Here is a 13,598-nt window from a genome sequence, read left to right on the forward strand (position 1 = left end):
GTGGCACAAATCCGCCCCTGATGTGACAGTCTCCACGGGTCACGAGGACAGGCCTCTTCCTCCCCCATCCCAGGCTGTTCCGGAGGTGGTCACAAGGAGCCAGGTAAGTGCTTCGATGTCCTTAGACTCAGCACGGCCACGACGTGGTGTGGCACCTCGAGCTCCACCCCGCCGCGAGGCCCCACCTGCCGGTACGTCCGATGACGTTGTCCCTTTGGTCCCCCTTGCACGGAACTTGGACGCATGGCTTGCGCTTTCCAATCCGTCGTAAGGGCTGGTCCGGACCGTCCGACTTGGCTGCACGATTCACTTCGCCGGGTGTCCGCCCAGGTTCAGCGGTGTCCACTTCACCTTGGTGAAAGACGAAAATGCTGCTACCTTGCGCGGAGATCGCTACCCTCCTACGGAAGGGCGCGATAGAACCTGTCCCTCCAGCTGAGATGAAGAAGGGGTTTTTCAGCCTCTACTTCATCGTACCGAAAAAAGGCGGTGGGTTGCGGCCAATCTTGGACCTGTGAGTTCTGAACTAGGCTTTACACAGACTTCCGTTCAAGATGCTGACGCAAAAACGCATTCTGGCGAGCGTCCGGCATCAAGATTGGTTCGTGGCGGTAGACCTGAAGGTTGCGTACTTCCACGTCTCGATCCTTCCTCGACACAGACCCTTCCTGCGGTTTGCGTCCGAGAGTCAGGCGTATCAGTACAAAGTCCTCCCTTTCGGCCTCATTCTCAAGACATGTTGTGCGCACACAGGGACCTGGTGCTCTCACACCTCAGCCGACTAGGGCTTCGGGTCAACTAGGAAAAGAGCAAGCTCCTCCCGGTTCAGAGCATCTCTTTTCTCGGTTTGGAGTTGGACTCAGTCCCCTTGACGGCACACCTTATGAACGAGCACGCCCAGTCGGTGCTGGCCTGTTTGAAGGCGTTCAAACAGAAAACAGCGGTTCCACTGAAACTTTTTCAGAGGCTCCTGGGGCATATGGCATCCTCGGCGGTGGCCACCCCGCTCGGGTTTATGCATATGAGGCCGCTTCAGCACTGGCTCCAGACTCGAGTCCTGAGATGGGTATGGTGCCACGGGACACGTCGCGTGGTCATCACGCCGGTCTATCACCGTCTTTTCAGCCCTTGGACAGTCCTCTCATTTCTACGGGCAGGTGTTCCTCTAGAACTGGTCTCCAGGCACGTCGTGGTCATGACAGACGCCTCCAAAACGGGCTGGGGTGCTGTTTGCAACGGGCACGCAGCCGCTGTCCTCTGGACGGGTCCGTGACTGCATTGGCACATCAACTGCCTTGAGTTGTTGGCAATTCTGCTCGCCCTGCGGAGGTTTCGGCCGTTGATCCAGGGCAAGCACGTGTTAGTTCAGACAGACAATGCGACAATGGTAGCATATGTCAACCGCCAAGGCGGTTTGCGCTCTCGTTGTATGTCACAACTTGCCCGCCGTCTCCTCCTCTGGAGTTAGCAGCACTTCAAGTCGCTGCAAGCCACTCACATCCCGGGCAAGCTCAACACTACAGCGGATGCGCTGTCACAACAGGTTACCCTCAGGGGAGAGTGGAGACTCCACCCTCAGGTGGTCCAGCTGATTTGGAGTCGATTCAACAGGCACAGGTGCACCTGTTCGCCTCCCAAGAATCCTCCCCACTGCCCGCTCTGGCAAGCCCTGACCGAGGCCCCCCTCGGCATAGACGCGCTGGCACACAGCTGGCCCCCTGGCATGCGCAAATATGCGTTTCCCCCAGTGAGCCTGCTTGCACAGACCCTGTGCAAGGTCAGCCCAGACTTGGCCTGCCCAGACTTGGTGCTCGGACCTCACGCTCCTCGCGACAGCTCCCCCCTGGCGAATTCCCCCGAGGAAGGACCTTCTTTCTCAGGAACGGGGCACCATCTAGCACCCGTGCCCAGACCTCTGGAATCTCCATGTATGGCCCCTGGATGGGACGCGGAAGACCTAAGAGGTCTACCATCTGTGGTGGTGGACATGATCACTCAGGCTAGGGCCCCCTCTACGAGGTGCCTGTATGCCTTTAAGTGGTGTCTGTTCGCTAAGTGGTGTTCTTCCCGTCGGGAAGACCCCCAGAGATGCGCAGTCAGATCAGTGCTTTCCTTCCTGCAGGAGAGGTTGGAAGGGAGGCTGTCCCCTTCCACCTTGAAGGTGTACATTGCCGCCATAGCAGCACACCACGGCGCAGTCGATGGTAAGTCCTTAGGGAAGCACGACCTGATCATCAGGTTGCTAAGAGGTGCCAGGAGGCTGAATCCCTCCAGACCGCGCCTTGTTCCCTCATCAGACCTCTGTAGTTCTTCAGGATCTACAGAGAGCCCCCTTTGCAGTCAGCCGAGCGTAAGGCACTCTCCTTGAAGACTGCCCTCCTGACTGCGCTCACTTCCATCAAGAGGGTAGGTGACCTGCAAGCGTTCTCTGTCAGCGAAACATTCCTGGATTTCGGTCCAGATTACTCTCACATAATCCTGAGACCCTGACCGGGCTATGTGCCCAAGGTTCCCACCACCCCTTTAGGGACCAGGTGGTGAACCTGCAAGCGCTGCCCCAGGAGGAGGCAGACCCAGCCCTGTCGTCGCTGTGTCCGGTGCACGCTTTACGCATCTATTTGGATTGCACGCAGAGCTTTAGAATCTCTGAGCAGCTCTTTGTCTGCTTTGGTGCACAGCGGAAAGGAAGTGCTGTCTCCAAGCAGAGGATCGCCCACTGGCTCATTGACGCCATAACTATGGCATATATCGCCTAGGACATGCCGCCCCCGGTAGGGCTACGAGCCCATTCTACCAGGGGGTGTAGCGGCTCCCTGGGCCCTGGCCAGGGGTGCCTCTCTAACAGACATTTGCAGAGCAGCAGGCTGGGCAACACCCAACACCTGTGCAAGGTTCTACAACCTCCGGGTGGAACCAGTTTCATCCCAGGTAGTGGCACGCAACACAAGCAGAAAAGCCCGGGATAGCTGGCCGGGTGTATCGCTTGCACATAGCGCCTTCCACCTCCCTTGGAGCTGAAGACGTGTGCCATTAATTCCCAGTAGTGTTCACAAACTTTGTTCCCTGGTTGACTTCCTCCGAGCCCTGTGGCAGTCAAGTTTTCGGAGAGACTCGCTGCTGGCCCAGTACACGCGCTAACTAAGAGCCCTGTTCTGGGGTAGGTGCTCCGCATGTGGCGGTTCCCTGTAAGGCTAACCCCATGCGATATATATCTTCTGCTAGTTCGTTTCCCTGCTGGCAAACTGTGTCTTCCTTAGGCAGAGCCCCTCTGCCACAGTCTCCATGTTTGTAGTAACTCCTCCCCCATTGGGCAGGATCTACCTTGAAGGCTCTCCACATGGTTGGAAAGACCGTGTGACATATTCTTCCACTTAAATATCCCCCCCCCTCTTTGGGCGAGGTGTGGTCTCCGTGGTGTCTTCCCCTTGGGAGAGACACCCCCTGACTAGACCTGGCGGCCCAGTCAGATAATCCCCCTTCTTTTTTAGGGAGTGGAAAAAGGGAAGGGGATAAGAGGCCATGACTGGGTTAAGCCTGTCTCTATCTTTGGGTAGTCGACTTGTCCCCAAAAAGGGCCGTTCAACACTCATAACTATGTTGGGGGAGGTTACGTGTCAACCTGGTGCGCTGGCTATGAGGCACACAGTAGTCTGCCCACCACACACCACCAGTTCACGTAACACAGTTCAGCCAGTTGTGGCGTTTCGTATAGGGACCCCTAGTGTCACTACATCGACACAACATCGAGTGAGTGACAGATAGGGAACGTCATGGTTACTGGTGTAACCTCCATTTCCTGATGGAGGGAACGAGACGTTGTGTCCCTCCTGCCACAACGCTGAACTACCCGCTGAAATGGCCGGACCTTATATCGGCTCCTCAGCATAAAACCTGAATGAGTGGTTGCATACCAGCTCCTTTTATACCCGTATGTCCGGGGGAGTAGCATGCAAATACCACTCGCCAATTTTCATTGGCCTTTTATCAAAAACCAGAGGTGTCTCGGGCTCCCAAGAGTGACCCCTAGTGTCACTACATCGACACAACGTCTCATTCCCTCCATCAGGGAACGGAGGTTACACCAGTAACCATGACATTTCCAACATCTTGTGGAATCCACAAAGAATTGAGGCTGATTTAAGAGCAAATGGAGGCCCTACCCAGTATTAGTATATATAATTTATATTTAATTAAATATAAAATTAAAGTTATATAGTATATAAAACACAGTTTAATGTTATAAATTTACACTAAATGTAAAATTTAAAATTGCAAATATAAAGTTTGCTAGATTTATGCTGCTAAATAAGGCAAAAAGACGTCATCACAGTCTGTGAAAAGGGGCCATTCGATCAAATGGGAAAATTCAATTCATATCAAACTTTATTGGAAAGAGAAACTTAAGTGTACATTGCCAATGCATTATTAGACACTATACATACAGATATAAAACATATTGAATGATAAAATTTAATTTGATAAAGTTTAAAATCTCAAAACTATTATTTTCTGTGGTCCTTCTCAGTCTCTAGCGTGCAGACCATGGGTTACTCTCGTAAGGTTTCGCTGTTGACACTGGTTCAGATGACATCTGATGAGCGTTTTTGGGCGATAAAAAGAGATACAGCAGCTTGCCCATATCTCTCCCACATCTGGCTCACCATATTGTCTCACTGTTTACGTTCACTTAAGACATAACTGACTGTACATTAATACCTCGCAGAGACAGGCATTTTGGCATAATTTTTTAGTGTATTTGACCGCTTAGACGTGTATCCACATTAGCACGAGCACTCTCGGAGCACACAAGCATATAAAGCGCACACACATAAGCCACCTATTAGTCAAACAGCGCACGGCTAATGAAAGGAGGAAAAAAAAGTCACCTTTATGATTTTATCGAGATAGACCAGTGGTTGTCTTGTGATGCCGATCGACATAATGAGCTCCCCTGGTCTAGATGAAGAACATAGGCTAAAAATGGAAAATTACTCAAAAGTTTATCATCGCTATTGAGGATTTTTTTCCCTATAAATAGAGATTGTTTTATTGCCCAGCTCTACGCAAATTATATTTAAGAGCTGCAGCAAAAGGTTTTCAGTGAATATTGACTTAAATGTTTGTCACACAATACTTGGAATTTAGTGTACAAGTCATTCGGGCAATGGTTCCTTTTTGGAGCTTGACAGCTGCTTGGAAAAGAGCAGCTTGGAAACTCTTCAAAATATTTTATTTCCAAAATATATTCCACAGAAGAAAGAACATCACATGGGTTTGGAACGACATGAGGATGAGAATGATGACAGAATTTTAATATTTGGTTGAACTATCACTTTTAGAATGTTGTTATTTGATAAGAAATTTGTCAAAGCCCCTAGACCTATCCCTAAATTCTGATTGGTTGATAGGGATGTTGTTTTAGGATGTTGGTTAAGGAAGATTAATTTTCACTGAATGTGTATTGTGATGTCTTGCTTTTTTTTACCTCACTGCATCAGCGATCCTGCTGCTCTCTTTCCTGCGGTCAGTGGACAAACGTCCGATAAGGTAGGAAGCGTCCAGGCCGCCACAGAAGATGCTCCCAACTGCACTGAGCAGCAGAAGCTTGCTGTCATCGGCAGCCGCGTTCCCCAGAGCCCGACACACTTCCTTCATTATCTGCACAGAAACACAGTGAGCGTTTCTATCAAATATAAACCAAAGCAGAGATTGACGCGAATAGGAGTCACAGCACAAATGCTGTCAGAGCCCTGTGGCTACTTACTGTGGTTTTATTACTACTCATAAAAAAGACACAAAGACAAAAATGATAATTTGTGATTGTGAATGACAACTGAATTAAAAACACTGGAAAAATATAAAACTACTGATTTGTTGTAAGTATCCACAGTTTTCCTGACTAACCACTGGGTGCCGCCATGGTTCTAATTGCTGCTGGACTGTTTATTGGTTCCTGTCGCCAAAAGAAGAAAGATAAAAATGACCGATATAAGTGTTATTTGGTGTAAAAATTAGATTGTGCTCAACTTGGGCAGATGTTGGCTGTCATTACTCGAAGTAGTTAATATCAACATAACTCACATACTGTAGCTTCACATCATGCACCCACTCTTTAAATTTTGACGGGTGAGGCACTGTCAAAAAACAGTCATCGAGACTTTCTCAGCCTCGTACACACATGCAGCGACTTCCAGCGACAATGTGACTAGATCTCATTCATTTTAATTGAGAGCTGGCGACTACTGCCGACACGAGCAACAGCGACCTCTGGCGACTAGAGGTGGATGTGTCCAGTGACTTGAGAAAGTAGAGAAAAGTTTAAACTTTATGCCAATGAAGAGCGATTTTCGGGAGTGACAATCAGTCTAGTGGAGTCGAGTGCAGGCAAGACAGAGGAGAAGTTTCTGTGAGTGATTCCACTGTTCTATTTGATTTGTCTGTAGGCACACACATGGATATAATAAAAATGGAAAAGAAATTGTCGGCAGTCTGAGCAGTAACGGATTTAGGCATGGGTGACATGTGCCCTTGCCCAGGGCGGCATCTTGCGGGGGGCAGCACGAGGCACCCACACAGACCACCCTTCTCAGTCAAACTCTGCGTACACTCATGCTCACAGTATCAACTCACTCATCGCATTTCGTCATTTCAGACATGTCTGAATAAGATGGTTCTCAGCTCCGTGCACAGTGGACTCGAGAACCGTTGCGACCAGATCGTTCAGTCCAATTTGCTGAACTGATTTAACTGGATCACTGAAAGGAACCAATTCTAAAGAATTATTTTCTAACAGTAGAGAAGATCAAGGAAAAAAGTATTTAACCATTAAAAAATTACACACTTTTAAAAGATGCATGCTAAACCTACTGTCAGAAAGCAAAATAGATTTTTTCAACAAAATGGCAAAGATCCAAAAGCTCAATACAATAGAACCATCCAGTGGCAATCCTGCTGGACTCCTGCAGTAGTTTCTATGGGTTAAGCTCTTAAGACGCGTCTATGAAGATGAGCTGATGTGCTGTTTGTTTATCCTCATAATAGAGTGAACAGTGTGTGAGAGTTAAGCCTGTTAGACGAGCGCTTATCTGAACTCTTTCCTCCCACATTTTGTGCAGCAGCTCAGCGTGCCCCAGTCGTGAGCGCAGGCATTTAGTGCTGCATATCGTCCTTTGTCATGCTGCTCTGCAAACAAGTTTTCTGGAGAAGCGAGTGAGCCATCACAGCGGAGTGTGTTCGCTACCATTACCACCTGATTTACTGTGTTTTACTGATAGCAAAGACAGCAGCGGAGTGCAGTGCTCTAGTTTTAGCTAATTTTTTTAGCTTTACTTGTATTGACTTTGGTATCATAGGCAGGGGCTAAATTGGGATTTCAGAGGTGGGGGAACCCTAAAATGGGTCTGCTGGAGCTGCAGGGAACCTAGGCACTTCCAGGACCAAATGCTCTGCGATGGAGACATTGGTTCAGATCCCTGAAGCGCCACAGGCTGCCCCCGATCGAGCAGGAGTGTACCGGATACCTGTGAGTATTAAGGGGGGTACATACCAAGCCTTGGTGGACTTAGGTTGTAATCAAACCTCCATTCACCAAAGCTTGGTTCAATCTGAGGCTTTGGATACAGGCCGGTGGGTGAAGGTATGGTGTGTGCACGGGGATATTCAAAATTAGCCTTTAGTGATGGTCATTATTCAATTTCGGTGACAAAAGCGTAGCGTCGAGGCTGCGGTTAGTCATCCACTCCATCCACTAATCTTGGGTATGATTTGGCCGGCATTTACTACTTTATTCTAGGGAATATGTGTGAATGGGTCCTGCAACAAAGCCCTGCTCCAGTGGCTCCATCACATGAAGGATACCTATGCGCGGATCACCTGTTGGTATCTAGCTCTCCAGCCTTTTAAGTTCGAGGTGGTCCACTGGCCGGGGGCGCAGATGGCTGTTGTGGATTTTCTCTCCAGAAATGAGGGGGGTAAGTGACAGATGGCTTCCTGGCCTGAGTCGGGCGATGGGGGTATGTGGTGATGGGAGCGTCTGTAGAGAGCAAGGCCGGGAGAGGAAGAGCGGTAAGGATAGACAACTGTGGAAAATTATCTCTAACAGCTGTTTTGTGTTGCAGTGAGAGCTGGATAGGGATAAAAGGGCAATTCAGCCCAACGGAGGTGAGAGAGAGAGAGAGAGAAACGAACACAGCAGTGTTTGTGTGTGTTTTGTGTTCTGCTGAAAAGCAAAGCTTTATTTGGTTATACTGAAAAGTGTGTGAATAAACAACTACGTGGATTGTTTATCCGGCTCCCGCTTCCTCCTTCATAAAGAGAGTTAGTGATCTTTCACAGGCACCTATTATAAAGGCGTGGATGTTCTAACGGCAACCATTTGCTTCACTTTTTATGTGAATGGGCTGTTCGTCTGCGATTAATCTCTCATTATTGTGTCACCTCTGGTCTGGAAAGGCCTTAAGTCTAAAGTTAAGATTTGACAAGTTAGGACATTAATCCTAACTGAAATCACCATGGTTACTAACAAGAAATAAAAAGGATTCTTAAATTGGGATGTTTCTGTAATATGACCCACTGCATCCTATCATTTGCCAACTATGAAATATTTATTAAAGGTGCTGTAGCAATTTCAGCAATTCTGGAACTTCCACCAGACCAGCCGTTGAATTAGCCACGCCCCCTCTTTGTGAAACCATTGTGTTGTAGAAGATGGAGGGCAATGGGTACCCCTAGCATTTCGCCATCTGACCCTGAGCATTTCGCGGGAGCAGGACACCGTACCAGCACTTATACGAGTATATATACTAGCGGTCAAAAGTTTTGAAACACGACTGAAATGTTTCTCATGATCTTAAAAATCTTTTGATCTGAAGGCATATACTTAAATGTTTGAAATTAGTTTTATAGACAAAAACATAATTGTGCCACCATATTAATTTAATTATAAAACTAAAATTTAATATAAAAAAAAAAAAAAAAAGTTTTTGAAATTGATGACTTTTCCCAAATAATAAAGAAAAGCAGCCAATAAGTGCCCAACATAGATGGAAACTCCTTCAACACTGTTTAAAAGCATCCCAGGGTGATACCTCAAGAAGTTGGTTGAGAAAATGTCAAGAGTACATGTCTGCAAATTCTAGGCTACTTTGAAGATATAACACAGTTTTGATTTATTTTGGATTTTGTTTAGTCACAACATAATTCCCATAGTTTCATTTATGTTATTCCATAGTTTTGATGACTTTACTATTATTCTAAAATGTGGAAAAAAAAATTATAATAAAAAATGAGTAAGTGTTTTAAACTTTTGACCGGTAGTGTGTATATATATATATATATATATGCTGCCTTGTGAATGAGCATTTTTGACAGGCAAAAAGTCTTCGGATTGGCTAAACATAGGATCACGGACATCTTCTACCCCGCTATTTACCCAGCCTATGTTTGTTACAGATTCAGGTGTGATATTTCATGGCACCTATTTCAATGATATCAGACAGCTAACAGGCAGCTAATAACATGTCATTACATATTAAAACAATCACTAACAGCACCAATGAGCTCTTGCTCATGTGATGCTGCATCAAGTCCAGTATTTCACTGCTTTTTTAAATTTTTTCAATAGGAAAAAATTATTTAAACATTAAAGTATTAGTGCTGACATTAAACTTAAATGGCAACAAATGATTAAAAACGGCATGTTCACATAACTGCAGTCTCATCATAAAACACTGGCAGTACATTGGAGTACATTGACATTGAACCTCTCAAAATGTGGCAAAAATTCTGGAAATATAAACATTTGGTAACACTTTACAATAAGGTTCCATTTGTTAACATTAGTTATCATGAACTAACAATGAACAATACTTTTACAGCATTTATTAATCTTGGTTAATGTTAATATCAACATACTCTAATACATTTTTAAAAACAAAAGTTGTATTTGTTAACATTAGTTAATGCACTATGAACTAACATGAACTAAGAGTAATAAATGCTGTAAAAAATATTATTTATTGTTAGTTCATAATGTTGTTAACTAATGTTAATGAATGGAACCTTATTGTAAAGTGTTACCAAACATTTTTCACAATTTTTATAGGGTCTATGATGCTACTCGTTTTCAACCATAAGTATCCATTTTCATGAAAAATAGTAAATGCAATGTTAGCTAAAAGGCTGTCATTGCTGTGTGCAGATGTAAAACATCACTAACCTCTGATTTCTGAATGGAAGAACAGTTGTCAAATCTTTAAGTTTTTTTTAGACATTTCTCAGCTGTCACACTGACACAAATTCAAAACTCTAGGGAAGAATGATTACTATGAATGCATTGTATTGCATTTAATGGCACCTATAAACTGGATTTGACATGAGACATGGCATTTGAGAAGCTGCATCTCCTGAAGCTCAAGGCTTTTCCTCTTACTCTCTATCTTCCTCTTCATGTATCTCTATTTGTCACACGGTCTGTGCTGTAATCCAGAGATAATGACGGAGACTCTGCCACACTCTCTCTGTTACACACAGGTGTGTCACCACACTGGAAAAACTTTCATTAAAGCTCTCTGATACTGCATACCTTGGAAAACTATGACAGAGTTTCAACAGAAAACGTAATACTATTAGTGTGGATGTGGCCTACAGCACAACAGCCTGGTTTCAGATTTATAAATCCCATTAATTTTCCCATAGGGAAATTGATTTTTACATTAACTTACAAACATCTAAAGACAGACCTACCATGAACTCTGAGGTTGTTAATCAAACCCTTACAAAAAATCTTAACTAGCCGCAAAATTGCCGCCAATTTGCAGTAAATTTGCCACTTGTTATTTTCACATGCAAATTAGCTTTTGATTTGCCACAAATGGTTGCCAGAAGTTTGCAGATCTTCGCCGGTAGTGGTGAACCTCCGGCAAACCTTTGGCAACAATGGACAATTTGTCACAAGTTTGCCACAAAGCTCATTTGCCTGTGAAAATTATCAGGAGCGAATTTGCGGCATGTTTGCGGCAAATTTGCCATGAACTCTCGATTTTCGTAAGGGAAGGTATATGCCTCATTTGAAGCAATTAGTCTGCATTATTTCAACTTTCAAAAAATAATGTTTAAAGGAATATTCCTGGTTCAATACAAGTTAAGCTCAATTGACAGCATTTGTGGCATAATGTTGATTACCACAAAAATACATTTTTGCTAAAAAGCAAAAATCGCGTTACAGCGAGGCACTACAATGAAAGTGAATGTGGCCAATTTTTGAAGCATTTAAAAGGTAGAAATTTAAAGCTTATAATTTTATAAAAGCACTTATATTAATTATTATGTTATCACAATTCTTCTTTTAAAACTCATGTATTATTTGAGCTGTAAAGTTGCTAAAAGTTTTACAGTCATTTTAAGGTTTTAGTGTTTGTTGACATTACATCGTCATGGCAACAGAGTTGTAAAACTGGCTATAACGTTACACAGAAAAGTTCAGTAAGTGATTTTATCACACTAAAATCATGCTTACATGCATACTGTTTCCATCTTGTGGCTATACTTTTGAAAAAGTGAGTATTTTAATGTTCAAAAATTGCCCCCCATTCACTTCCATTGTAAGTTCCTCACTGTAACCCAGATTTTAAATTTTTTTAAAGAAAAGGAGAGTCAAGTCAAAATTAATTTATGAGACAGCATCCCATTAGAAGTTTAGGGAGTGAATATATAGCAGATCTGTCAGATAAACACATGGCAGGATTGGTTCTAAAGCAGCTGAAAGAGGGCTTGGATAAGATACGAGGAGAAGGGCGGGGCCTGGCTGTGAGGACACATGGCTGGCCCTGGAATGGGCTAATCAGCCGGGAGGGGGATAAAGATGAGCCGGAAGCGCCAGTTTGAGAGAGACGTACGTGGCCACGTTGCATGTGTGTCTGCGTTTCTTTATGTTTGTTTTATGTTGAGTTTTATCATTAAACTGCCATTAAAATTCATCTCACTGATACTGTATACAAGCAGGAGAAGACCAGGCTGTTCTTAGAACTAAGGGAATCAACAGACCAGTCAGTGAGGGCTTGTCAAGCCCAGGTCCGAACAGGCCGCACCTGGAAGGCAGAGGAGGTTGTAAACAGGGTGGTTTCAAGACTGAAGCAACAAGAGATTGCTGGAAGAACCCAATCAGGAAGAGCAGGCCTTGGATGGGAGATCGCTCCAAACTGTGGTCAGCAGCCTCTAAAAAAACAGAAGAAAGCAATGGTAGTGACAGAAGTAACGAAGATGGAAGAGGAAGGGTATATGATTTGAGCAGTCAGCCAGCAGCAGCAAGGGCACTGGACAGTATTGGAAGATACATTTAATAGTGTTAGGATGGGCTGACATGTGAAGATACCCCAGGCCAGGCTAAGATTTCTAATAAGATCCACCTATGACACTCTTCCAAGCCCTGGAAATTTGTCTCTGTGGTATGGTAAAGAGGAGAGTTGTCCCCTCTGCGAGGTCCCAAGAGCAAATCTGCAGCACATGTTGGCTGGGTGCAAGACTGCCTTGGTTCAAGGACGGTACAGGTGGCGGCATGATCAGGTTCTGCAAAAAGCTGGCAGAGATCCTTGAGGTGTGTAGAATAAAGGCCATCATGCTCCTCAGAAGTAGTACATTGAGTTTGTTAAAAAGGGAGGTACCACACAAGGCACGGCATGGAGGGAGGACAGGTCAATCCAGGCACATGTCAAGTGAAATCAAGTCAAATTTATTTGTGTAGCGCTATCCAAACAGGCGTTGTTTCAAAGCAGCTGTACGTGACATTATGCTATAACAGAAAATTTATGAATATAATGCCAATATTCATTATTTATATTTAGAACTATTAGTGGTTAAAATTAAGTAAATTAAGTAAGTGTTGTGGGTCAATGATTAAACAAAAAGAGTTTATATGAACTATAGGTTTTAGTGTTAAAGTCCTTGAAGTCATCCCGAATTAATTGAGGAAATACATGTAGATGTATTGTCCTTTGATTTGAAGTCTGGCTGGCACATACTGCAGTTGGTCATCATCACTCAGCGACACAGTGGGAATCGGACATCAGGCAGGACCGGAGATGGATCTGGCAGGCTCCCGAGGTTATAATCCCGAGGTTTAGACAGGGAAAGAAATAGAATAAAATTAGCGTAGATGCCATTCAATTTAAGGCAGGGTTAAAGAATAACAGAAGTATTTTCGGTTCCGGCAGACCTAACTAAAGCAGTATAGCTATGAAATGAGGGATAAATTATGTGTATGCCTGGATAAATAGATAAGTCTTTAGTCTAGACTTAAACTGAGAGAGTGTGTCTGAGTTCCAAACACTGCTAGGAAGACTATTCCATATTTTTAGTATTCTATGTATTGTTAACAGGCCGGAGTTTTGCAATCATAATGCAATCATGGCGCCACGCGATGTGTCCCGCGGCGCCATGCCCATCTTGGGACTCAAGTCTGAAGCCAGTGCTGAAGCGGTCTCATATGCATCAACCCGAGCAGGGTGGCCACCGCTGAGGATGCCATATGCCCCAGTAGCCTCAAAAGTTTCAGTGGAACCGCTGTTTTCTGTTTGAACGCCTTCAAACAGGCCAACACCTAC

At 44.8% G+C, this 13,598-nt stretch overlaps 1 protein-coding gene across 1 annotated transcript in view; it reads right to left on the reverse strand.

Annotated features, from left to right (window-relative positions):
- The window catches only part of LOC127417334 (chromodomain Y-like protein 2), an 88,464-nt gene that overhangs the window by 15,471 nt on the left and 59,395 nt on the right, over window positions 1-13,598 (reverse strand). The window contains exon 4 of the mRNA XM_051657300.1: window positions 5,486-5,658. Within this exon, the coding sequence (XP_051513260.1) occupies window positions 5,486-5,658 (173 nt within the window). The remainder of the gene's footprint in view (window positions 1-5,485; window positions 5,659-13,598) is intronic.

This window comes from Myxocyprinus asiaticus, chromosome 26, assembly GCF_019703515.2.
Source record: "Myxocyprinus asiaticus isolate MX2 ecotype Aquarium Trade chromosome 26, UBuf_Myxa_2, whole genome shotgun sequence".
Lineage (NCBI taxonomy): Eukaryota > Metazoa > Chordata > Actinopteri > Cypriniformes > Catostomidae > Myxocyprinus > Myxocyprinus asiaticus.